Source organism: Pantherophis guttatus, chromosome 4, assembly GCF_059756535.1.
Source record: "Pantherophis guttatus breed Tessera chromosome 4, ASM5975653v1, whole genome shotgun sequence".
In the NCBI taxonomy this organism is placed as follows: domain Eukaryota; kingdom Metazoa; phylum Chordata; class Lepidosauria; order Squamata; family Colubridae; genus Pantherophis; species Pantherophis guttatus.
In genome coordinates, this window is record NC_142066.1 from 20757369 (window position 1) to 20784770 (window position 27402).

The 27402-nt window shown below is 38.9% G+C and overlaps 1 protein-coding gene across 1 annotated transcript; it reads right to left on the reverse strand.

Moving 5' to 3' along the window:
* On the reverse strand, positions 1 to 27402 carry LOC117659870 (vomeronasal type-2 receptor 26-like). Its single transcript, XM_087893496.1, has 6 exons — positions 27197 to 27402; positions 25065 to 25350; positions 7466 to 8317; positions 1605 to 1832; positions 992 to 1118; positions 1 to 899 (listed from the first exon to the last, which is right to left on the reverse strand). Exons 1-6 carry the CDS (start codon positions 27400 to 27402, stop codon positions 1 to 3), a joined length of 2598 nt encoding a protein of 865 aa, XP_087749622.1.

Here is a 27402-nt window from a genome sequence, read left to right on the forward strand (position 1 = left end):
TTAAAACTTTCTCTTCATGAGCAGGTGTTTATTATTCAGCTCAGGTCTCATCACAATGATAAAACACTTGGGAAGAAAGATGCACACCAATAAACCAGCACTGGAGGAGATCATGGAGAAGATCTCCACAACCAACGTATATTTTCCCCTTGTGCTTAGATAGGTTGGAATAAAGCATAGCCAAACACTGCAGAAGACCAACATGCTGAAGGTGATGAATTTGGCTTCATTGAAACTGTCAGGTAACTTCCTGGCTAGAAAAGCAGCAGAGAAGCTAAGCAGAGCAAGAAAACCCATAAAGCCCAAAACACAGTAGAACATGACAGAGTCTTCATTGCACTCCAGGATGACTTCTTCAGACATTGACTGTGCATCAAAATCTGGGTATGGTGGGGATGTTATCAGCCACACAGCACAAACACATATTTGAATAAGGGAGCAGGATAGAAGAATGAAACTGACCATTCTTCCACCCACCCATTTCCTCAATTTGGAACCAGGTTTGGTGGCCATGAATGCTAGAACTACAACAAAGGTTTTGGCCAAGACACAAGAAATTGCTACAGAAAAGATGAGTCCAAAAGCTGGTTGTCGAAGGAGACACAAAATCTTATCTGGTCTGCCAACAAATAAAAAGACACAAAGGAAAGAGAGGAGAAGAGAAAGTAGGAGTGTATAAGTGAGATTCCGGTTGTTGGCTTTGACGATGGGAGTGTCTTTGTGTTTCATGAAGACTGTTATTATCCAAGTTGTCATTAAAGAAAAGCAAAGAGAAAGAATAGTCAGACTGATCCCCAAGGGTTCTTCATAGGACAAAAAGATGATCTGCTTTGGAATGCACATATTTTTCCCAGGATTTGGATATTGATCTTCTGGACATGGAGAGCAGTCATCTATGTCTGAAAAAGAACACAGTGGAATTGATGCAATTGTATTACAGACAGTGTTGTACTCCAATGTCTTAGTCCCATTATATTTGGAAATTTCCTACCCTTCTCCTTTGAGATTTTCCCATCTGGACACAGATGGCAATCATAGCAGCAAAATGACTCCCCTTCTTTCTTGGCCTTGCTGTGTCCTGTCTCACAAGGATCACTACATAAGGATAAAGGTAATGCCTATCAATGAATGAAGATACAAAGAGGAAAAGAAGTGCTTGGAGAGTTTCTGTGGAATCAACAGATTAAAAATGAAGTAGCAGAATGACATAATTTTTTATGTAAGTGCTCTGAAATTATAATTAATTAAATTAATTAAACCGTCATCACTCTTCAAAGACAATTTTTGTGCTAATTAATTAAAGTTGATTAAAGTTTCTCAACTTCTGAATTTTGATGTCAGCAAACTGATGGGATCTAGTGTGCTGGCTTGTAGTGTTTACTTCAAAACTATGAAAACCATTGTTCATAATTAACAGGGAGCCAGGAAAGTATATTTCCTAATATTCAATTGCAATTGTTAGAAAAAAAAAGAAAAAAAAACTTACTGATATATTTCTTTTTCTAGGAAATTTCTACCTAGGTTAGTCAGAGATAATATTATGACACTTTAATCAGTAATGATATTTAAATGAAGGCAGAGAAATCTAGATTCAAAAAACTAACCTGATTAAAGCCTACTGGCCACGTGATGGAATCTACAGAAATCTTGAAGAACTTCTCTGCTGGAGCTGTGGGATCTATCATTCCAATTTTGATTCTAGCAAAGGATTGGTTTGGGAATGTGATCCAGTTGATAATATCAAATCCACCAACAAATTCTCCATTTTTATCAAAGGCGATCTGTTCACCAACATTATTGTTGAAACTGACACTCCTCAGAAAAGAATGAACCTGAAACGCAGAGGCAATCAGAGAGGAACAAACCCAGGGAGGGAGAAATAATTAATATATTCAAAACATACAGATGAATGTTTTTTTAAACAAAGACAATATAAACCCTTTTTAATTTTTGTTGTAGGCCAGTATCAAATAAATAACATAACAATCATTCTAAAATAGCAGTAGAAGTTATATATCAGATTGCTGAAATAAAATTAACATAAATTGCAAAATAAACAACCATCAAAAAAAATTAAGCTCAGTAGTTTAATTGCAAAAGCTAATTAAAGCAGATTACTTCTAACCAATATATAATAAATACCAGGATGTATAAAACTAACATATAATTGAACTCATTTCACACACTAGCAAGGTTATATTCAAAATGCTACAAGTTAGGCTTCAGCAGTATGTGAACTGAGAACTAAAAAGTACAAATGATTTTTTGAAAATGCAGAGGAACTGGAGTTTCAAATTTCCTGCATTTTCTGGATTATGAGATAGCAATGTAGTTTCAGAAAACCATCTACTTCTGCTTAATTGACCATGATAAAGCCTTTGATTATGTGTATCACAATAATCTGTGGCAAATTCTTAAAGTGTTGGGAGTACCAGACCACCATAATTGTCACCTGAGGAGGCTAATGTCAGCTCTGCCTGATTCAGCTTGGCCCCTCACAGGCTTCCTGCCATCAAAGGCTGGAAGAGGTGGGGAGGATGAAAGGGCAATAAATCTGTGTTTGTAGGTGATGGGAGATTGGGAGGGGGAATGATAGGTGATAAAGACCAGAGCAGCCAGATCTTGTTTGTACCAGCATCTCAAGGCCAAGCCTGAGAAATATGTGAATTATCTGCAAATATTTCAGCATTATCAAAAGATCTAGATGAGCTCTGGTTGGCTGGAAAAGGAGTGGTCACAGAATTGGTGGGGGAAGAATGAGTTGTGGGTGAACCTTTTTTGTTTCTTGCAAGCACGGGAGAATTCAGAGTTGACTTCACATTACTGTAACCAATATCTTTCGTATAAGAACCTTTGCTTTAACCAAATGGCGTCAAGGGTCTTTCTTTCCTAAGGAATCAGATTGGGGCAGGTCTGGCACTTCCATGCCAGCCAAGAAGAAACAGTTAGAACCAGACATGGAACAACTGATTGCTTCTAAATAGGGTAAGTACAACAAGGCTATATATTGTCACTTTGCTTATTTAAATTATATGGAAAGTACATCTTGTAAAAACACCGCCAACACTGCTACTGCCCTACAAAGAGACCTTGACTATGTGTCAGAATTGTCAAACAATTGGCAACTCCAAATCTCAACAAACAAATGTTCTGTCTTACAAATTGGCAAAAAAACAAAAAAACAAAAAAACCCCACCAGAACAGCAAGTGGAAGCTGGGTGGATACGACCTCGTAGATGACCCTCATTCTGTCAAGGACCTTGGAGTAGTCATCTCAAATGATCTAAGCGCCAGAGCTCACTATAACCCCATTGCCAAAAAAGCATTAAGAGTTGTTAACCTAATCTTGCGAAGCTAATTCTCTGGTAATATTGTACTGCAACCCAGAGCATGCAAAACCTTTGCTAGACCAATTTTTAAATACAGCTCATCTGCTTGGAATCTGCACTGTATATTGGACATTAATAAAATTGAGTGAGTCCAGAAGTATTTCACGAGAAGAGTCCTCCACTCCTCTGCTCAAAACAGAATACCTTATGCCACCAGGCTTGAAATTTTGGGCTTAGACCACTTAGAACTACGCTGCCTTCAGTCTGACCTAAGCGTAGTACACAAAATTATCTGCTACAACATCCTACCTGTCAATGACTACTTCAGCTTCAACCACAATAATACATGAACACACAATAGATACAAACTTAAAGTCCAAACTCAATTGTAGAAAATACGACTTCAACCACAGAGTGGTCAATGCCTGGAATGCACTACCTGACTCTGTGGTTACATCCCCAAACCCATATAACTTTAACCTTAGTCTGTCTACTGTTGACCTCACCCCATTCCTAAGAGGTCTGTAAGTGCATAAGCATACTAACCTGCCTACTGTCCCTGTCCTACTGTCCCCATTTATTTGTATTCATTTCCTTTATTCATAATCATGTTTATACTTATATGTTATCTTATGTTTAACAAACTAAATAAATAAAGAAAATAAAGAAATGAAAACAGTAACAGATTTTATTTCCATGGGCTCCAAGATCACTGTAGAGCCCCCTTTTTAAAAAGAAAAATATCCTTTTCAATTTTTTAAATTTCTTTTTTAATTATTTGTTCAAATTTTAATCATTTTTCAACTCTTAAATATCATTTTTAATTTTAATCTGCATTATTCATGAGCACCATTGGCCTTTCTCCCTGCCTCTCTTGGCCAATGGTGCTCATGAGTAAACTGCAGCTAGGAATCTCAAAAACGGCCAGGAATTAATGTTTGTGTGATAGCCGCTGTCTGGAGCTACTAAACAGGCAGCCAAACTAAGTGTCTGAAGGATCCCCATCCCATCACTGGGAGTCCAGGCAACTTGGCGATTGGTGAGTGGCTGGGCTCCTTGAGAGAAGGAGTTTGCAGGGAGCTGATGAACTGCTGGCTACAACACAATGTTCATTCTCATCTGTATTTGAGATTCCTAGCTAGGGCTGACTTTGGAAGCTTTTCTCCGCCAGAGTGCTTCCTGGACACAGCTTACAGCTCTGAACCCAAAGCAGCAGGAGCTGTGGGCTGCCTTGGCACCACCAGCTTTGGGCTCTTAGCGGTCCATGGAGGATGCACTCAAATTGGCACCAAGACCAGGATTCCAGGAGGGCGTGGGCGGAGACTTTTATGGCTTGCTTTCTGCCTTGCAGAAGCAGAGATGGGCAGGAGGCCCAAGAGCACACAGGCCTAGTACAGCGCTCTCCTGAGGGCTGCCTGCTCACCCCCCTCCACCTCACTTGTCCGGCCGGTGATCTCCCGTGAGCTTCACTTGCGAGCCAGGCCGGCTTCGGGAAACACATGGGAAGGGCTCTGGTGCTGCAATCTCCCGCATGCTTCCCATGAAGGCAGGCCAGCTTTTGGAAACACACGTGAAGGACTCCAGCTGACTTGGAATGGAAACATAGAAAAATGCCTGCTGAAGCAACTGCCTTTTCTCTCCAACTTCTGTTCGCAGAGAGAAGGAACAGGCAGAGGCACCAGCTGCAGTGGCAGTGGAAGGGGCTGATCACTTCACTGCGAGTGTGGTACCACAGCCTCACTTTTCCTGGCTCTCTTTTAGGGGCCCTGACCTTAGCCCCACTTCCTCCCCCACCACAGCCTGCTTACCTTCCACGGCACCTGGTCCAGAGTCCAGAAGGCAAGCTGACCAGAGTTTTTGGCAGCCCCCAGCCAGCCACTGCTGTTGGAAAGCAGCTGGCAAAGAAGCCTCTGAAAAGGCTTCTTTGCCAGCCACTTTCTCCCCGGGCTGCTGAAAAGTACCAGCGGAAAAAGCTGCTGCCATCATTGCTATGTTCTTCCCGCATGCGCATCCCATTGGACTTACAAGGCAATGGGATGCACGTGGGCAAAGAACATGGCAGCGATGAACAAGTGGTGAATGAGTGGCGACCGGGGAACCAGTTCAGGGGCATGGCCAGCCAACCATTGTTATTGGTTCGGTGACCTTGGCTAAATTTCCACCAATGGTTCACATGAACCGGTGCAAACTGGTAGCAACCCATCACTGTTGCTAGCTTTCCACAAGCAATGTAAATGGGGAATTTAGAAGGAAATTGGAAGTTGTGATTACATGAATTGCATGCTTTAAAAGCTATGCAATCCTCATTTAACAATGGTAACTGGGTTTGCCAAAATCATTGTTGCTAAACCGCATGGTCAAGTGATGTCACAACTTACACCTGCATCACTGAGCAATGGAAATTCAGGTCCATTATATCAGGTTCATAATAATGACCATCGTTAAGTAAGGGCTGCCTGTAAAATTTACAATATAATGGAAGGTAGACTTATTTTTTAAAAAATAAAATCTAAAATTAAGTTAAAAAATAATTTTAGGAAACTATTATGTTTCCCCAAAAATACGACCTACCCCGAAAATGTGACCTAGCATGATTTTTCATGCCACTCACAATATAAGCCCTACCCTTCCAAAATAAGCCCTAATTTAGAGAATCAGTAGGAGGGGTGGGGCAGTGGGGGTGGCTAGCATAGGAGTTGGTGAGTGTGTGCATGGGGCATGTCCGGAAACAGCTGCAGCCTGTGTGGGGCAAGGGAAAAGGAACATGATCCGTTCCACCACCTGTCTTTGCTTGCAGAGTGTGTGGCAAAACTGGAGGACCCCATTGGACAGTGGGGCCAAGAAGGCAAGGGCTGTGCCATGGCATCACCCCTTACCCTACCACTTGCTGGCTGTGTGAGGTGGTGTAGGCAGCATGCTCCACCGGCTGCAAGGGAGTGGTCCAGAGGTCATAAATCTGGGATGAACACCCCAGCAAGGCAGCCAAGTGCAGCACTTCCAGGAGGGTGAAGAGCTCCTGAGGCCAGAAGCAGCATAGGCAACTGCTTGGCAGCCAGTGGCTGAGAAGTGTTCTGGCAGCAGCAGACCCAGCAAACAGAGCATGTGGAGGCCAGGGCGCATCAAGGGGTTGCACCATTGTGGCCACAAGCAGTAAGTTTTGGGACAGAGATGGCTGGCAGGCTCGCCACCTCTTGTATATAAAAAAAATAAGATACCCATGAAAATAAGCCCAAGTGTTTATTTTGGGGCCTAAAGGAAAATAAGATCAAGTCTTATTTTCAGGGAAACACGCTATAGTCTACCTAGGAAATAAAGTCTCAGTAGAAGAGGTTAGGCAGTGGGAATTGAGGACCAAAGGGCAATGACATTTCTTTTATTGGATGAATTAAAGTAGAGCCAGAGTCAACATATGCAGGAACTGCTGGAATTTAAAATCCTCCATTAAGCGGATGCTGAATTTGATTGCTGATATGTCCATCATTTGAAATCTATGATTGTTTCAACCAATGGGAGTATATATATCTCACAAAATGTAGACTCAAAATAACATTCCACCTTGGTCCTCTTTTATTAAGTTCCTGAGATATTAAAAACACTTTCACTCCTTTCCCTTCTTCTCCTAGAGTGTTGTTCCTGGAAGCATATAAGGCTGCTCTCATTCTATCCATTTGCTCTAAAACTATGCATGTATTATTGTGAATAACTGGGTGTAGAAATGCAGGTGACTCTCAAATGGTCGATGAAGGAGTCAGAACCATGGGTGAAATGCTCCCTGTTTGGACCGGATCGCACGATCCGTTAGCAATGGCAGCAGGTAGTTCGGAGAACAGGTAGCAAAAATCCCTGGCCCCACCCCCGCCCATGCCCACCCAATCGCCCAGTCTCCACTTGCGTACTTGGTAACTTGCTGCTTCTTTCAGGCTCGTTCACTTTTCCTGCCTTGCTTCAGCTGCTGCAATCCATTGCATCCACTAGCAGCTCAATCTGCCTGCCTGCCTGCCTGCCTGCCTTGTGCCTTCAATTTGATAAGTAACTGGGAGCTTTAAAAAAATAGTTAATTGGGGTTTTTTTAGGAGTTTTTTTTTCTTAGACATAACAATTTAAAGTTAAAGAAGTTTTAAATTTAACAGACTTACCTGCCACCACACTTGATTGTGAAAATGTTTCTTTCTTTCTTTCATCATTGTTGATTCTCTAGATTTGGATATGGAGAGAGATTGCAAAGCATGTGCCACAGCATAGACTGCATTGTAAATATTGTAACTCTGGCCACTCATGCGTGTTTCAAACACAGATGTAGGAAGGGTTTCAAGCTTTTCCTGTCCAGTACACTTTTTCTCAGACTCCTCCCTTTTTGAGTTTGGGAAGAAACAACTAAATGTCTGTTCCCAGAAATCTTTCTGAAAATGATCATTTTGATTGTTCTTTGGATTTAGATTTTGAAGAAATTCCTGGAAGTTTTGGATCTCCTTTGTGTGAACAGCAAAGGATAAAGCACCGTGTAGAAAATGGATATCCCAAGACTTATGAAAGGAAATTGAAGTATAATCTATCTGAGCTGTTATAAGCCAAATCTTTTTCTTCCTTGGTATATCCTCCACTTCTGAAAACTGGAGGAAAGTTCTCAGACCTGCTAAGGACTGAATTTCACCATATAAAATTATCACATTGGCTGTGCTGTTCATGAGAACATGGTATATATGTAATCCTTCATCTATGGTATCAGTAAAATCACTGTAAAAAGCTACATTTGGGAACTCTTCTATGAATTCAACGCAGATGCCATGCTCAGAAAAAGTGGGGAGCACCTCCTGGAGAAATTTCTCTCCTTTCTCATCCTTTACTACAAGAAATCCAATCCAGATCCATCTAAAATACAGCAATAACTGCAGGAGGCCCTTACGTTGGTGGGATTCATTCGGAAACATTTGTTGGAAGAAAACTGCTTGAGTCTCTTTATCCATGACTGGAGCAGAGCCATAGGTCAACTACAGAAAGATAAACATATGCAATTGCAAAATTCTACTGTATGTGAGCCTCTGAAAATGTATATATTTATTTGAGTCCTTGGGTGTCTTTGACGTTATATACTGAAATTATGCAACTAGTTGTATTTATTAGGAAATATCAACCAAGATGTCACACTTGAGGTATCGGTAAGTACATTTTTCTGGAAATAGTCTGATTGTGAGCATTTCAAATTTGAACTTTAGTTCAATGTCTGAAATTGGTGTGAGGGAAGACATCCCTCCTAGAAATATTTTGATAAATATTAAAAAAGGAAGAATAAAACATTTTCCCTAAAAGAGAAATAAAAAATCTTAAGGGAGACAGAAACTCAGAGCTTCAGCTCTCTATCCCCAGCAAATATTTGGTGCCCATTGAGAAGGACTGGGCCAACCTATCTACAAAATGAAAGATCTTAAGCTCCAGGGTGATGGGATTAAAACATGACTCTCCATGACATAATAGGATTATCTAGCAACAGAACTCACCACATTGCAAAATCACCTGGGGACATTGCATCATCCTCCAAGGTTCAACCAAATTTCTCCGACAAACTACAGGGTTAGCTATGACCCCTACAACAGTCAATAGAATACATGTTCCTGCACAGGAACAGGAAGCTCAAGGGCAAGGCCCAGGGCGAGGAGGGAGGCGTGGCAAATGCGGCAGCACCATGGACTCTTTAGGTGCTCCTAAAGAATAGTCGATATCCCCAAAGTCCCAGGGTCTTTTGTGATGTAAGTTGTCCTGTAGGGACAGCCAACAAGAGAAGCACGCACTGGTCAATCGAGGGGGGATGCAAACCCCCTAGGAAGACTAGAAGAAGCTCCTCAAATTGGACACAGTGGGAAAGTGACCAGAAAGTCGCTAAAAAGCTGTAGGAGAAAGTATATCCACCTGTGACATCGAGGTGAGACTGACTTGATTTTATCACTTGAAAGTTTTTCTTAAACTAACTGGATGATCAAAGGATGGAGAATAGAGGCTGAGAGTGAGGAGTGGGTGCGGGTGTGTGCTCGCAACCACATCTGGAAAACTGGGGCGGCAAGGAACATATGAGCCCATTAACTTTTTTTCTGTCAAACTTTTACTGAAAAAAAAAGAAGATTTGGAGACTTTAAAAACAATTGGATATTTGGACATTTGGATATTAAAGCTTTGAATGACTGAATGGATTGCCTATTATTTATTGGTTAATCTTTAGTGAGATTCACAGCCTTTGAGGCTGGTTAATAGCTCAGCAGCTCGAGTCCTAACCAAGGACCTAGGAACTGTTAAGGTATCGTCAGAGGATGTAAGCTGTTCCGAGTAAGGTGGTTTTTTGTAGAGTCAAAATGTTCAAGTCCGGCAAATTTAGAATTTCTAAATAGCAGGGTAGCCCTTTGGGTATTGCTCCGAGGGCTCCAATTACAATCGGGACAACACACGATTTCTTTTTCCACAGTCGCTCAACTTCAATTTGTAAGTCCCGGTACTTTCTGATTTTTTCTTGCTGCTTATCTTCAATTCGTGCATCACCAGGTATTGCAATGTCAATGAACCATACTTTTTTCATTTCAACTATTGTTATGTCAGGTGTGTTGTGGATCAAGTGCCTGTCAGTCTGAATCCTAAAGTCCCACAAGATCTTCAGTTTCTCATTCTCTAAAACTTTCTCAACCTGATGTTCCCAGTGGTTTTTGCTGTACTCAAATCCAAACTTCTGGCACAATTTCCAGTGAATGATCTTAGCAACACGGTCATGGCATTGTAGGTAGTCAGTGTGTGAAATTTTGCTGCACCCACTGATCAGGTGGTCAACTGTCTCTTCTTTTTCATTGCAGAGGCGGCATTTGGTGGTAACATGTTGAATTTTTGCCTTCATACAGTTTGTGGCTAGGGCTTGTTCTTGAGCTGCCAAAATAAAGCTTTCTGTTTCTTTTTTCAGTACTCCTGATCTTAACCAGTTCCAAGTTAGTTTCTGGTCAGCTTTGCCTTCAATACTTTTCAAGTATTGGCCATGCAGAGCTTTGTGTTTCCAATTTTCAGCTCGCTGCTCAATTACTTCTTTCTTATATTCTGCTTTTGTTTTAGTTGTCTTTAAAAGGCCTCCTTTATTTACTTCCTTAATCATTGGTTCTTCACTTTTCTGGATGTAACCATTCAAGCTGCATTTTTCTTCTTCCACAGTCTGCTTTACTTGTAGGAGTCCTCGACCACCCTCTGCTCTTGGTAAATATAATCGGTCAACATCACTTTTAGGGTGCAAGGCATGATTCATTGTCATAAGCTTCCTTGTTTTTCTGTCCAAATTGTCTAACTCCATCTGGGTCCAGTCAATTATTCCTGCAGAGTATCTAATCACAGGTATAGCCCAGGTATTTATGGCTTTTATGATGTTTCCTCCACTCAATTTGGACATTAATATCTTACGAATTCGTCGAATGTACTTGGCTGAAGTTAATTCCTTGACTTTATTATGCATTAAGTCAGAGGCTTCTAAAATCCCCAAGTACTTGTAGCCTTCTTCTGATTTTACTGCCTTTATCATTTCTTCATTCTCTAGTTCTATTCCATCCTCTTCTATGATCTTGCCTGCTTTGGTTGCTATTGTTGCACATTTGTCAATTCCAAACTGCATACCAATGTCTTGGCTGAATTCTTTTGTGTTTTCAATTAATAAATTCAGTTCAGCTTTTGTTTTACCAAACAGCTTCAAATCATCCATGTACATCAAGTGCGAGATTTTCAGTCCTTTCTTTGCAAGTTCGTATCCATAGTTCATCTTCTTCAAAATGATTGTCAGTGGTAGCATTGAGAGTATAAAAAGTAGGGGTGAAAGGGAATCACCCTGGAAAATGCCTCGTTTAATTTCAACTTCACCCAGTTCTTCTTCATTAGCCATAAGTTTCATTTTCCAGAGGTTCATTGAAGATTCCATGAATTTTTGTATGTTGCTGCTGATGCCTAATATTTCCAGGCATTTCTTGATCCAGCTATGGGGAACTGAATCAAATGCTTTCTTATAGTCTATCCAAGCCATGAACAGGTTGGTTCGTCTTTTCTTTGAGTTCTTTAGGATTAGCTTGTCGATCAGCAATTGATCCTTTGTTCCTCTTGATTTTTTTCTGCTCTACAGGAAGCAAGTTATTTCTTTCCAGGTATCCATAGATTTGGTTTGCAATGATACCAGTAAGAAGCTTGTATGTTGTTGGCAAGCAGGTGATTGGCCTATAGTTTCCAGGGTCCTTTCCTTTTTCTTTATCTTTTTGGATCAAAAATGTCCTTCCAGTTGTCATCCATCCATCATTTTCAGGTGTTTTTAGGATCTGGTTCATCTGGGTTGCCAATCTTTTGTGCAGACTTGTAAGTGCCTTTAACCAGAAGCCATGCAGCTCATCCGGTCCAGGTGCACTCCAGTTCTTCACTTTTCTTGACTGCACCATTGCTTTTGTTATTTTCACGTCTTCCATTTTATGCATTTTAATAGAGTCCTCAACCTGTTTGATCCATTTTGCATTTCTGTTGTGCTTCTTGTTGTTTTCCCACAAATTCTTCCAGAATTTCAGAGCTTTCTCTTTATCAGGCTTTTCATTTGTTGTTACTCCATTTCCATTTTCTAAATTCTTATAAAACTGGTGCTGATTTGCTCTGAACTGTGAGTTTTCCTTGAACTGAGTTACTCAGTTTTCATACCTTTTAATCTTTTCAGCGATGGCAACAACCCTCTGCTTCAGCTCTTCAATTACTATTGCAATCTCCTTATTCCTTAGATCGTATCTTGCTTCCAGGCTGCTTTTGACCTGCTTGTTCTTTAGCTGACCTTGCCTTAGGTTCTTCAAGTTGCTCAAATCTCCATGTACTTTTTTTATCTTCAATTCTAACCGAATTTTCCACTTAGGCTTCCCCTTCTTGCCTCTTTGGTTCTTTTGTATTTTCAACCCCAGTTCTTTGGTGGTTATGACAGCTGCTGCATACATCAGTTGGTTAGTTTCGGCTAATGTAGTGGTTCGAATAGTTTGCACAGCCTCATTGACCATTTTTAGTACATTTCTCAATTCTTTCCGGTTCACTTGGTTCAGCTTTGGCAAACGTGTTCTTTCATCATCTTCCATTTGGTGCTTTATTTTTCCAGCTAATTGAGCACTATCTGTTGGTGTTTGTTCTTTAGTGCTTCCTTGTTCTTTATCTTCATCCATTTCAGTATCCTCTTCTTCCCTTTCTTCCTCAATTTGCTTTTGAATCTGGAAATCATTCTTGATGTTACTCCTCTTTGTTGTTGTACTCAGACCATTAATTGCTTTCTCTTCTATTGCTATTAATTCTTCTGTAGTGAAAAAGAAAAACTGGGGCGGCAAGGAACATGTGAGCCCATTAACTTTTTTTCTATCAAACTTTTACTGAAAAAAAAGAAGATTTGGAAACTTTAAAAACAATTGGATATTTGGACATTTGGATATTAAAGCTTTGAATGACTGAATGGATTGCCTATTATTATTATTATTATTATTATTATTATTATTATTATTATTATTATTATTATTATTTTAATGGACTGTTACGATGTTGATTGCTTAGAAGATACTTTGTTTTAAAGTGAAAGTATTGGAAGCGTTGTTTAAGGTGGAAAATTAACTTGTAGTGCCATCTAGTGGCAGAAGAAAATAATAAAAAAGACACATATATTTTAAAGAAAGTCTAACAGATACCTGACCTTGACATTTTAACCAAAAAGATAATAAAACAGCTATGGAAAGTTGAGAATATACTTTAAAAGTGTTTTGGAACTTTTTTTTTTTATATTGGCCTTGTGGAATGTAACTCTTTATTTTATTTCATTTCCCCTTTTTTCTGAGTTGTTTAATATTTATTTATTTATTTATTTATTTATTTATTTATTTATTTATTTATTTATTTAATTTCTATGCTGTCCTTCTCCCGAAGGACTCAGGGCAGTGTACAGCCTAATTAAAAACACAAAGACAGACAAAATTTAAAAATAATTAAAATCATTAAATAATAGGCCCAATTTATAAAACCCCAAATTTAAAATCCCATTTAAAACCAATTAAAATCTTTACATTGATAGCCCAGCCTGGTGGAACAACATGGTTTTGAGGCACAGTGAAACACATGGAGATCAGAGATTTTACGCATTTCTGGGGGCAGATCATTCCAAAGGGCAGGGTCTCCCACAGAGAAGGCCTTCTCCCTGGGTGTCGCCAGCCGACATAATTTGGCCGATGGCACCCTGGGGAGACCCTCTCTGTGGGAGCGAACTGGCCGGTGGGAGGCTACTGGTGGCAGAAGACGGTCTCGAAGGTATCCAGGTCCAATGCCATGGAGCGCTTTAAAGGTGGTAACCAACACCTTGAATCGCACCCAGAAGACCACTGGGAGCCAGTGCAGCTCGCGCAGGAGGAGTGTCATGTGGGCACAATGAGTTGCACCCATAACCACCCGCGCAGCCGCATTCTGGACCAGTTGGAGCCTCCGGGTGCTTTTCAAGGGGAGCCCCATGTAGAGAGCATTGCAGTAGTCCAGTCGGGAGGTGACAAGGGTGTGAGTGACTGTGCGCAAGGCATCGCAGTCCAGAAAGGGCCGCAACTGGCGGATCAAGCGAACCTGATAAAAAGCCCCCCTGGCCACGGCCGTCATATGTTCTTCTAAAGACAGCCATGTGTCCAGGAGGATGCCCAGATTGCAGGCCCTCTCTGTGGGGGGTAAAGACTCACCCCCAATAGTCAGCGATGGCACCAGCTGACTATATCGCAATGCTGGGAACCACAGGCACTCGGTCTTGGAGGGGTTGAGTCTGAGCCTATTTCTCCCCATCCAGACCCGCACGGCCTCCAGGCAGCGAGACATCACATCAAGGGCATCGTTGGGGTGGTCTGGGGTGGAGATGTATAGCTGAGTATCATCAGCATACAGATGGACTCTCACCCCAAAACCACAGATGATCTCACCCAGCGGCTTCACATAAATGTTGAACAGAAGGGGCGAGAGGACCGACCCCTGCGGCACTCCCCATGCAAGGTGCCTCGAAGTCAACCTCTGCCCCCCTGTCAACACGAACTGCGAGCAGTCAGAGAGAAAGGAGGAGAACCACCGCAAAACGGTTCCCCCTATTCCTACCCCCCTCAATCGCTGCAGCATGATACCATGGTCGATGGTATCAAAAGCCGCTGAGAGATCTAACAGGACCAGGACAGAGGAGCAACCCCTGTCCCGAGCCCTCCAGAGATCATCCACCAACGCGACCAATGCCATTTATGTGCTGTACCCCTGCCTGAAGCCCGACTGGTATGGGTCCAGATAGATAGCTTCATCCAGGTGCCTGGGCAGTTGTTGTGCCACCACACTCTCAACAACCTTCACCACAAAACGAAGGTTGGAGACCGGACAGTAGTTGGCTAATTCAGCCAGGTCCAGGGAAGGCTTCTTGAGGAGGGGCCTCACCACTGCCTCTTTCAAGGCAGCAGGAAAGGCACCCTCACTCAGAGAAGCACTTATAATCCCCTGGAGACAGCCTCGTGTAACCTCCCGGGAGGCCAGTACCAACCAGGAGGGACACGGGTCCAATAAACATGTGGCAGCACTAATCCTACCCAGAACCTTGTCCATATCCTCGGGAGCCACAGGATCAAACTCCTCCCAGATAATATTCTCAAGACCTACCCTCGTCTCCTCCCCTGGACTTACCCAGTCGGAGTCCAAGCCTTCCCGAATCTGAGCGACTTTATCATGCAGGAATTGCACAAAATCCTCAGCTCGACCCTGCAAGGGATCTTCCCGCACTCCCCCCCGAAGAAGGGAGTGGGTCACCCTAAACAAGGCGGCTGGGCGGTTCTCTGCAGATGCGATAAGAGCAGAAAAATAGTTAGATTTTGCTGCTTTTATCGCCACTAGGTAGGTCTTGATATAAGACCTCACCAGTGTCCGGTCGGAATCGGATTGACTAGTCCTCCAAATGCTCTCTAGGTGTCTTTTCTGATGCTTCATCTCTCTCAGCTCCTCAGAGAACCAAGGAGCCAATTGAGGTCGGCATCGGGTCAGAGGCTGCAAAGGCACAACGCAGTCCAAAGCCCTGGCGGCCGCACTCTCCCAGGCAGCCACCAGGTCTTCAGTTGAGTCGTGTGCCAAGGTCTCAGGAAATGGCCCAAGCTCCGTCAGGAACCTTTCAGGATCCATCAGACGCCTGGGACGGAACCATTTAATCGGTTCTGTCTCCCTGCGGCGGGGGGAAACGGCAGGAAAGTCCAAGCGAAGAAAAGAATGATCTGTCCATGACAAGGGTTTAATGTCTAAATCCCCTCTACCAAGATTATTCAACCACTGACCAGAGACGAAAATCAAGTCCAGAGTGTGTCCCCCTGTGTGAGTGGGGCCCTGAACTAATTGGGTCAGGTCCATGGCCGCCATGGAAGCCATGAACTCCCGAGCCACCTCTGATGCCTCACCTGCAGATGGCAGGTTGAAATCCCCCATGACAATAAGTCTGGGGGTATCAACCGCCACCCCGGCAATAATGTCAAGCAGCTCGGGTAGGGTCACTGCCATGTGGCAGGGAGCCAGGTACGTAGTCAGCAAACCCATCTGCCTCCCATGGCCCCACTTCATGAGGAGGGACTCACATCCAGCTATCTGAGGAACAGTGGTCTCCCTCAGACTAAGACTTTCCCTAATAATCGCCGCCACTCCCCCACCCCTCCCCTGGGCCCTTGGCTGGTGAAATGCACAGAAACCTGGTGGGCACATTTCAATGAGGGAACCCCCCCCCCTTGTGGCCCAATCAGGTCTCCGTAATACCTGCCAGGTCTGCACCCAGGTCTGCACCCCCTCCAAAATAAGATCATATTTATAGGGTCATGGGTAAGGCGTTTTAAATTGGGGAGCCATTTTGGATTTAATTCTGTTTTAAATGTATTTTAATGTTTATATTGTATGTTTTTTAATTTTGGCTGTTCACCGCCCTGAGTCCTTCGGGAGAGGGGGCATTATAAAAATCTAATAAATAAATAAATAAATAAAATAAATGAGGGGGGCTTTGTTAACAACAGAACTGGCATTACATAACATCAGCCGCAGACCCAGGGCCTGAGGCTCTGTGCAACCCAGGACCCAAGTCGCGCATTGGAGGCCGGAGTGTGCAATCGCTCGTAGACAGCGTATGCGCACCCCTGGAACATGATATGGTCCCCTGCACCCGTCGTATCTGCCCCTCCCACTCACTATTTCAATTGCATTGCCCTTCCCAACACCTCATTGTTCCCCAGACAAATTTCCTTCCGTGATCCCTCTGCTGCGCCCAAGTGACCCATCATCCCGCCCAGTGGCTATATGAACCCCCCCCCAGGTCCATCTCTACAACCCCCTCCCCTCCTCCCGGGTCCCCTTAAAATTTTCCTTAAAAATCCCGATAAAAAACCCCTCAACCTCCTCTTCACTGCATGTCATCTCTCGGGGTTCCAAAGCCCATCATCAAGATAGGCCCTTGATAATGTGGAGGGCCAGGCCTGCGAGAGGGGGGAGTCTCGCAGCGCTAGAAGGTTGGCTTTTAAAAGCATAATCCGAACCAAGGACAGGAAAGGAGAGCCAGTTAGGGGTTCCTCCATAGTCCAGAGAGATAACCGTGCATAAGATCACAAATATCCATCGTAGAGCTGGACTCCACTGTCCTCTCACAACAGGGAGAAGGTCCAATGCCCTTTGATGTTTTTCTTTCACCCAACGGAGGGCCATATCCAAACCATCCTCTCACGATGGTTAGTCTCCCTAGAGATGGTTACACCAGGGATGATGTTCTGTCTCCTCCGTTGGGTATAAAAAGTCCCTCGGCTCCCCCATAGTAGTGCTTGGTCTCTCCTTCCGGCGAGAGGCGTAAATTTTGCTTTTAGAACTAAAAAAAAGGTCTTTAAGTTTGTCTTTTTACCTTTTACTTTTGTCTCTCTTTTTTTGGTTGGAGATTTTCTTTATGGAATTCAATAGAATTGGTTTCCTCTTTTTAAGTATTGCCATTCTGTGGATTGAGAATTGAAGAGTCAGAAGAAACTTGTTTTTTTTTTTAATTTTCACTTTTTTTTTCTTTATAGACACTTGTTTTTGATTTTGATCTTAAAATTTTTATTTTTTTCCTTTTAAAACAGTTGGATTACATTTTTTTTATTTTTTTTATTTCCTCCCTCTCCTTGTTTTTTTTTCCCCCCTTATTTTTTCTTTATATTTTTGAAGGGAAGGGATGATTTGAGAATTTTTACTTTTTTCTTTTTCTCTATTTCTCTATTAATTTTTTGCATTTGGATTATAATTAAACCATAAGTGGATTATCAATTAGTTACATTAAGCTTTTGGAGAAGTGGAAATGAAGAAATGAAGAAATATACACAGCCAACATCAAATCCCTCAATGGCAGAAATGCAGAAAACTCCCGAGATGATGGAGTTGTGCAAATTTATGCAATCATTCCACGATGATATTAAACAGGAACTGCAAGAAATGAAAGAAATAACAGGGAAGAATGAGGAGAGAATTAAAAAAGTAGAAGAAAAAGTGGAAATGACAGAGAAAAAAGTTGAAAATCTGGTTTCCCTGGACAAAATCCATGAAAGGACAATTATCTTGCTTGAAATAGAATGCTCTGAATTTTACTTAAGATTCCAAAATATAGAAGAAGAAAAAGGAGAAAATTTATCACAAATAATTGCAGAGATTTTGGCTGAAGCCTTGGAACAACCTAAAGAAAAGATTTTAAATGAGATTGATGAAGCCTTTAGAATCTATACTAGATATGCAGTAAGGAATAAACTACCAAGGGAAGTACATGTAAGATTTACAAAGAGAGAGATGAAATCAGAGATACTTTAAGCAGTAAGGACCACAGCACTGAAACACAAGGATAAAGAACTTGTGGTTCTACGACAAATACCTAGAAGAGTTTGAGATTTGAGGAGAGAATTCCAATTCTTAACAAGATTTTTAATATCCAAAGGAGTGAGTTTTAGATGGTTAATACCTGAAGGGATTATGGTGACATGGAGAGAACAAAGACACAGACTTGATTCAATTGAGAAAGCGAAGTTATTTTATCAACAACTTTGTGGATTAATGGAAGAAGATTTGGGAGCTGTAGACATTGCAAAAGAGAAAGATGAAGAAAAGGATAAAGAGGAAAAAACAAAAGAAGAGAGGGCTCAGAGAGAAGGCCAAGAGCCAAAGACCCAATCAAACAAAGAGAGATGAGGGCAATGAAATTAAAACCTAGTAATAAGTAAACATGGGAGAAGAAATAAAAACAAAATCCTTAAATATAAATGGATTAAATGCAGCGATAAAAAGAAACAGACTATTGACTAAATTAAATACTCTGAAGATGGACATTATATATTTACAAGAAGTTCGTATTAGAAAGCAACACATAAAATTATTACAATATCCCAAATTAGGAGTTTTATTTACATTACTGATACAACCAAGTAAAAGAGGTGTGGCATTATATATAAAAGAAAAATTAGAACCTAAATTAATTTTTGAAGATGAGGAAGGCAGGATTTTGATGGTGGAAATAAAAATGAACTTTAAATTTTTAAATATGATCAAAACAATATACTCCGACCAAACCGCAAAAATATGGATAAATGGAGAGACAACAGACCAATTTAAAATATCCAAGGGAGTGAGACAAGGATGTCCTCTCTCTCCTATATTATATATATTAGCATTGGAACCACTGTTGAATGAAATTAGGAATGACAATGAAATAAAAGGCTTAAGAACAAAAAACCAGGAATATAAATTACAAGCATTCGCGGACGACGTAGTATTTATTTTAGAACGACCAAAACAATCAGGAATGAAATTACTAAGGAAGATAGAACAATACGGCGAAGTGGCAGGATTGAAAATCAATAGACAAAAAACAAAACTACTAACTAAAAATTTGACAAAAATCCAGGAGAAAGAATTGGAAGAGACGTTAGAAATACAAACAACAACAAAAATAAAATACCTAGGAATTTGGGTTACCAATAAGGTATTATCCCTTAAAGAAGATAACTATAATAAATTGGCCAAACAAATTCAAAAGGACTTAGAGGCATGGAGTAAATTGAGACTATCACTATTAGGCAAAATCACTTCAATTAAAATGACAATTTTACCGAAATTATTATACCTATTTAGAACAATACCGATAAATCCAGGAAAATCATATTTTAAAGATCTTGATAAAATGACATTAAAGTATATATGGCAAGGAAAAGGAGCGAGGATTAAACTGAAACACCTGCAGGACACCAGAGAGAGAGGTGGCCTGGGATTACCAGATTGGCAAATTTACTATAATGCAACAGCACTAACTTGGATTAAAGACTGGATGACACTCGAAGACAAACGAACGTTAGCATTAGAAGGATTTGACCTGTCGAAAGGCTGGCATGCATTTTATGGGAGGAAAAACCCAGGCAACATGAACACTTCAGGAGACATTATATCAGAGGAGCATTGGCAAAAATTTGGACCGAAATAAGGAGAAAACACTACGACAAAATCCCAAGATGGTTATCAACCATGGAGGCCCAAATTTATCCGAACACAATGGATATAGACAAGATGAAAACCTACGATGAACTCTTGAACACAGAGGGAGAAATGAAAACAAGAGAGGAATTGAGACAGCAGGGCACGGACATTGACTGGTGGCCATATTTACAGATAAAATCAAGATATAAAATCGATATGAAAAAATTTGGAATCCAAAAAGAAAGAAATGAATTAGATAAAATTATAATGCAATCAGACGATAAATTAATAACTAAAATATATAATTATCTATTAAAATACAAATTGGAAGAAGAAGTGGTGAAGGAAAATATGATTATTTGGGCTAAAAATTTTGGATATAATATTAACTTAGAAAATTGGGAGAAAATGTGGAAAGTAAATACTAAGCTGACAATGTCTGTGCCCTACAAAGAAAATACATACAAGATGTTCTATAGGTGGCATCTCCTCCCTGCACGTCTGGCAAGGATGTTCCCCAATACTAATCAGAACTGTTGGAAGTGTAGAACACATAAGGGGACTTACTACCACATGTGGTGGCCATGCCCAAAGGTTAAAAAATTTTGGAAAACAATTCAACATCAGCTGGAAGAAATTACCACCCAGAAAGTGCCCCATCGACCGGAAACATACTTATTAGGAATACTGACAAAGGACTATAAAAAAGAGACACAATATTTGATAATACACATTCTGACTGCAGCTAGAATCACTTTCGCACAAATGTGGAAACTGGATGATACGCCATCAGAGGAAAAAATAATACAAAAAACAATGGAATGTGCAGAAATGGACAAACTTACCAAAGAAATACAGGGAAAAGAAGACTCAGATTACTACTTAATTTGGCAAAAATGGCACAATTGGTTAGATAAAAAGAACACGAAATAAGGGAATACCACCCAAGGATACAAAAATAAGGACATAAAATGAAATATCATTATATACACATTGTTATATGATGAAGGATAAATATACATAGATACATAGATATATAAATTACCGAAGTAGCTCTATTTTCAAAGTTCAAGTTGTATGACTTGATTTTACTGTATAGTTAGTTTATGTATAGTTTGTTTAAATGTCTACGTCTGTATATATATGTTTGTTTATTATTAACAAAAAAATAAATAAATAAACAGTTCATTTGATAGCTTCAGCTTTGCATTTGATAGCATTTGATAGCTTCAGCTTTGATAGCATTGTATGCACCAAATGAAAAGCAGGAAGAATTTTATCGTCGATTGCACAGTAAAATTATAGCATTGAACTATGAAAATGTATGTATAATGGATGATTTTAATGCCATTACAGACCCAGATTTGGACTATAAAACTCTGAAGACAAATAAAAAAACTAGAAGAACATTACCAAAATCCTTTTTTACAATGATAGAAGAATTAAGTATCCAAGATATTTGGAGACAAAAACATTTGAAGGAGAGTCAATATACTTTTATTCAAATAGACATCAATCATGGTCAAGGATAGATATGGTATGGATGTCAACTGGACTTATAGAAGAGGTGCAAGAAGTGAATATTGGTTCAAATATTTGGGCTGACAATAGTCCGATGACAATAGTATGGAAAGGGAAAAAGAAAAAGACAAGATGGACTTTGAATACAACAATATTAAATGAAAAAGAATTCCAGGAATTTGTGGGAAAGGAATTGGACATTTTTAAAAAATTAAATAAAAAGGAAGATACATCATTCCAAAATGTACGGGACACAATGAAAGCATATATTAGAGGACTGGCAAAAACATATTTGGGGAAAAAGAACAAAACAAAATGGCAGAAACAAGTAAGATTGGAAGAAGAATATAAAAGCTTGGAAAAAAAGTTTCAGAAAGATGAAAATAAAAAATAAAAAAAAATAAAAAAATGATAGAACTGAAGAAGCATGAAATAATCTTAAATGAACAAGAATCATTAGCAAACCAATTGAGAACATCAAAACAGATTTTTTTTTGAAAATGCAAACAAACCAGGAAGATGGCTAGCATATAAACTAAGAAAAGAAAAAGAGAAAAAAGTTATAAAATATCTACAAGAAGAAGGGAAATTACAATATAGAACTGAAAAAAAAAAAGAAAGTAATCCAAGAATATTATGAAAAACTCTATTCACAGGAAAAGATCCCCGAGGAGGAGATACAAAACTATCTGGAAAAATCAGATTTAATTAAAATATCAGAACAATTTAAAGGAATGTTAGATGAAAGAATAACAATGATGGAATTAACAGAAGCAATAAAAAGACAAAAGAATGGAAAAGCGTCTGGACCAGATGGCTTACCAGCCGAGTTGTGTAAAACATTGGAAGAAGTTATTAGTAATGTAATGTTGGACTTATTTAATGAATTGTTATTAGAGGCTAAAATGCCAGATTCATGGAAAGAGGCATATGTGACACGCATACCTAAAGAAGATACAGATTTACAATTGATTAAAAATTATAGACCAATCTCATTATTAAATATAGATTACAAGATTTTTGCTTCAATAATGGCAAACAGGTTGAAAAAACTGCTAAACGAATATATCCACAGTGATCAAAATGGATTCTTACCAAAAAGGCAAATTAGAGATAACATGAGGATGATTTTGAATACCTTGGATTATTATGAGACTCACCCAGAAAAACAAATGGCGTAGATGTTTCTAGATGCACAAAAAGCTTTTGATAATATGAACTGGCAGTTGATGATAAAGCAATTACAGAGAATGGATTTTGGGGAGAGATTCATAAACACTATAAAAACAATATATGACAATTTGCCAAGATAATGATGAACGGAGAAATGACAGGAACGATTAATATAATGAAGGGCACCAGGCAAGGATGCCCTTTATCACCATTATTGTTTATTTTGACTCTAGAAGTATTAAACAGGAACATTAGACGGAGTGATGAGATAAAAGGAATGAAAGTCAAAAAAGAGGAATATAAATTACAAACGTTTGCCGATGACTTAGTTTTTATTATAGAGGAACCACAAATAACAGGCCTTAAATTACTAGAACAGATAGAAGGTTATGGAAAAGTATCTGGTTTGAAAATAAACAAAGACAAAACAAAAATGTTGGTGAAGAATACAACAGAAAAACAAAATAGAGAGATAAAAGAAAATCTAGACATACAAGTGGTGAAAAAAGTGAAATATCAAATTGTGCAACAATAAAAGAAGAAAACTACTATAAGTTAAAGCAACAAATTGAAAAAGACTTGGAAAAATGGAAGAATCTTCAACTATCACTTATGGGTCGGATTGCACTGATAAAGATGAATATATTACCAAGACTATTATTTTCATTCCAAACTGTGCCAATAAAAATTGAAAAGACTTACTTTCAATATCTTAATAAGATCATAAGGAAATTTATATGACAAAGGAAAAAAGTAAGAATAAGTTTAAGAATGTTGCAAAACACAAGATTACGAGGGGGATTTGGTTTACCAAATTGGGAATTATATTATCAGGCAGCAGTATTGACATGGTTGAAAGAATAAATTGAATTAAGAAATACAAAGTTGTTAACACTGGGCATGATTTACAACTGGGATGGCATGTCTTTTTATGGCATGGTAGAAGTAAGATACACACATACTTTCATAGACATTATGTAAGAAATGCATTGTTATTGGTATGGGAGAAGGTTAGAGATAAATTTTATGTGAAAATACCAACATAGTTATCAATAATGGAAGCTTTCATACACCCAAATGTCTTTAATTCTGGAAATATTGTTAGATATAATGAGTTATTAACAGACAAGGGGGAACTGAAAGAGAAACGAGAATTGGAATAACAGGGAATTGAGATAGATTGATACATGTACAGTATATGCAGATAAGGTCAAGATATGAAAAAGATGCTAAACTATATGGTTTTTATATGGAAAAGACTGAACTGGATAAGATACTCATGGGAACAGAGGAAAACTTAATAAAAATGTTTTAGAATTTTTTGTTGTATATTGAATTGGAGGAGGAGCAAGTAAAAGAAACGATGATGGCCTGGGGTAGAAATTTTGGTTATCTAATTGAGTTTGAAAAATGGCAACTACTATGGGAAAGGAACTATAAATTAACAATGTCCACAGCATATAAGGAAAATCAATATAAAATGTTTTATAGATGGCATATGCCACTGGAGAAGTTAGCAAAAATGTTTAAAGATAAATCAGCTAAGTGCTGGAAATGTCATCAAACACCAGGATCTTATTACCATATGTGGTGGACTTGTCCCAAAGCAAAAAATTACTGGTACAAGATTAAAATCTGGCTGGAAGAAATGATACAACAACCTATTGAATTTAAACCAGAGTTGTTCCTACTGGGTATCTTTCCAGAAAAAATGAGTAAGGAAAATGTATATTTGATTATACATGTAGTAACAGCTGCAAGAATTGTGTATGCTCAAAATTGGAAATAAGAGAAAATACTGTTGGAAGAAGAAGTAATAAAAATTTTTTTAGACTGTGCAGAAATGAATAGACTAACTTTGCTGATTAGAGATAAGGAGGAATCAGAATATTTTAAAACATGGAATTATTTTTATAGTTGGTTGGAAAAGAGATACACTGTAAATGACTGATACTATAATTGTGTACAAATGATAATTATAATATTGATTTAGAAATGAAATGTTAGAATAGTTTGGATGAATATGAAGATAGAAGAAACTTAGGGAAGATGGAGAAGAAGCCTAGAAGAAAACACAGAGGTGTCAGGGAAGATTGATATATTAAATGTTTGTTTGTCTTAAAAAATAAAAATTAAAAAAAAATTACCAAAAAAAAAAAAAAGTGGGGGCAAGGCCCAGGGCAAGATATAAATAACCCTCATTCTCAACTCCATGTGGTCAGCTGTCCAGAACCACCCATGTGCTTCTGCTTCACCATTAAACCCTCTTTCCAATCAGCCTCATATTTCCAGTGTCTTTCACCCAGCTTGGAACTGAACTAGATAGATATATCTTCCAACAGGGGCATGTTTTCCTGTGTCAAATATCCCCACCGTCTGTTCAGAGTTACAATTGTTCATGCTGCTATTCTGATCCGATCAAGCAAAAAGTAATATCTACTTATCTAAAAGGTCTCTCATTTTTTACAGAGAGAAGCATATAAATGTTTGTGGAGCTATGGCAGAATGATAATGTTTATCTACAGCAAATCTAACCTGAGGAACTTTGTAGATGCACAGCACAGTTGCCATGTGAAGAGAGATGTCAGGTGCCCCAATGACTGCAGCCAAGGTATTTGTAATCCCACACTTGTAGTTAGGGATGAATTTGCCCTGAGTGAAAGGCAGCAACATTGAGGCAAAGTAAGTCCAGCTTGGACTAAAATTGCTGTTAAAAATGTGGAAGCCTAGCGTGATGTTGGGTAAGATTTGGGGATTTTCATTGATCTCTTTTACAGTAAACACTAAAGCCAGGATATGCTGGTAATTCTGAAAAATTATTCTGTAAAACAGAATTAAAAACAGCACATTAAGAAAGGCCTGTTTCACATTATGGCATTTACAATCCTTTAGTACAACACATTTTGTGGAATGTGTGAAATAATTCTTATTTCTATGTTTCTGTATGTGAGAATGGGCCGCTATCAAACTGCAGCTTTTCAGAATGGCTTAGATGCAAATGGAAATTGCTACATTTTGGTACCACAAATAAAGAATGAGAAAACTTATCATGGGAAATATGTGCTTTCCCTTCCTTAATGGTAATAACAGCTTCATAAATATAGCCATACATACCTGTATATTAATAGATATTTAGATGTGATTTGTTATAAATGGAAATTTGATCTCTATTCCAACTATTTCTTTCTTTCTTTTTTTAAATAATTTTTATTTAACATTTACATCTTTAACATCCTTGTTACATTTTTACAGCTTTCCAATACCGGCAATTTTGATAATGTCTATTTTATCTTTTAACCAACAATATACACATACATTTTAAACATTACTTACTAATTTCTATATTCATTACAATTTTTTTTTACACTTTATACCTATCTATTACATAATAACTATTTTGCTCCTCTCTTACGTTTATACATTTATACATTAATTTTGGATTCTTTCTCCAACCAGTTATACCATCTATTCCATGTCTCATAATAAATAGTTTCCTCTCGGTCTTTTTGTTCCATTGTTAATTTATCTGCTTCTGCACCTTTTTTACGATCATCGTATTTGATGGAGCAAATCTGTGTTTCCAATTTTGGGCAAATGAAATTCTGGCGGCTGTAATTATGTGAAGTATAAGGTAATAAATTTCTTTCCTAAACTTCTCTTTTATAATTCCCAATAAAAAAATAGTTTTGGTTTCATAGCAATTTTTCCCCTGTCATTTCCTCTAACCATTTTTGGATTTTTAACCAATATGCCTTCACTTTGGGACATGTCCACCACATGTGAAAATATGTCTCATGTTGATGATTGCATTTCCAACAATTTGGTGCATTTTGGGGGGATATCTTGGCCAATCTCGCTGGGGGTAAATGCCACCTATGAAACATTTTGTAAATATTTTCTTTATAGGTGGCTGACAACATCATCTTATAATTTGTTCCATTTTGAATTGAAGGAGGCATTTATATATTTTGGTAATTATTTTCTCATCAGTCCCAGTTAATATTTTATCCATTTCTTGTTGATCAGTTTGGAATCCATATAGTTCTGATTCTTTTTTGTATTTTGCTTGTATTTGTAGATAGGGCCACCAATCAATTTTAATTCCTTCATCCAATAATTTTTGTCTAGATTTTAAATTCCCTAGTCCATCTAATAATTCCTTATATGTTACTATTTTATTAAGGTCAATCAAATTAGGGTAGACCAAGGCTTCCATTGTTGATACCCATCTTGGGATTTTTGGATAGAAGTTCCTTTTAATTTTCATCCAAGTTTCTAATAATACTTCCCTCACTTGATGATTCTGGAAATATTTATGGGCTTTGTCTTTCCCATCCAAAATAAAGGTATGCGAACCTTTCTGCAAGTCATGACCCTCAATTGTTAAAATTCTTCCATTCTTTAGATTTATTCATTCCCTGAGCCATGACACTACTGCTGCCTGATGGTAGAGTTCCCAATCTGGGAGGCCAAAGCCACCCTTACTTCCAACTATTTCCACGTTACCTGGAAACTGAAGTAAAATATAACATTAGATAAAATAAACCTAGGTATCCTATTTTAGATGTTTCTATCAGGAATTTTTCCCATTAGAGAAAAATATTTCAAGCATCATATGATTTACCAGCAACATTCAGAGTTTGACAATAAATTAATGATATACATACATAAGTCCATCTTGAAATCCCTGAGAAGGATCTTGACTGAAATCAATGGGATCAGAATATGTTGAGAATACAGAAATAATGCCAACAATATTAATGTCTCCAAGCTGATGATAGGTGTGCTGAATAGGAAGAGGCTCCTGAAAGTCGCATTGAAGGCTCAGATTCTTGCACATCACTTCAGGCAATACTATTAACAGTAACTCCAT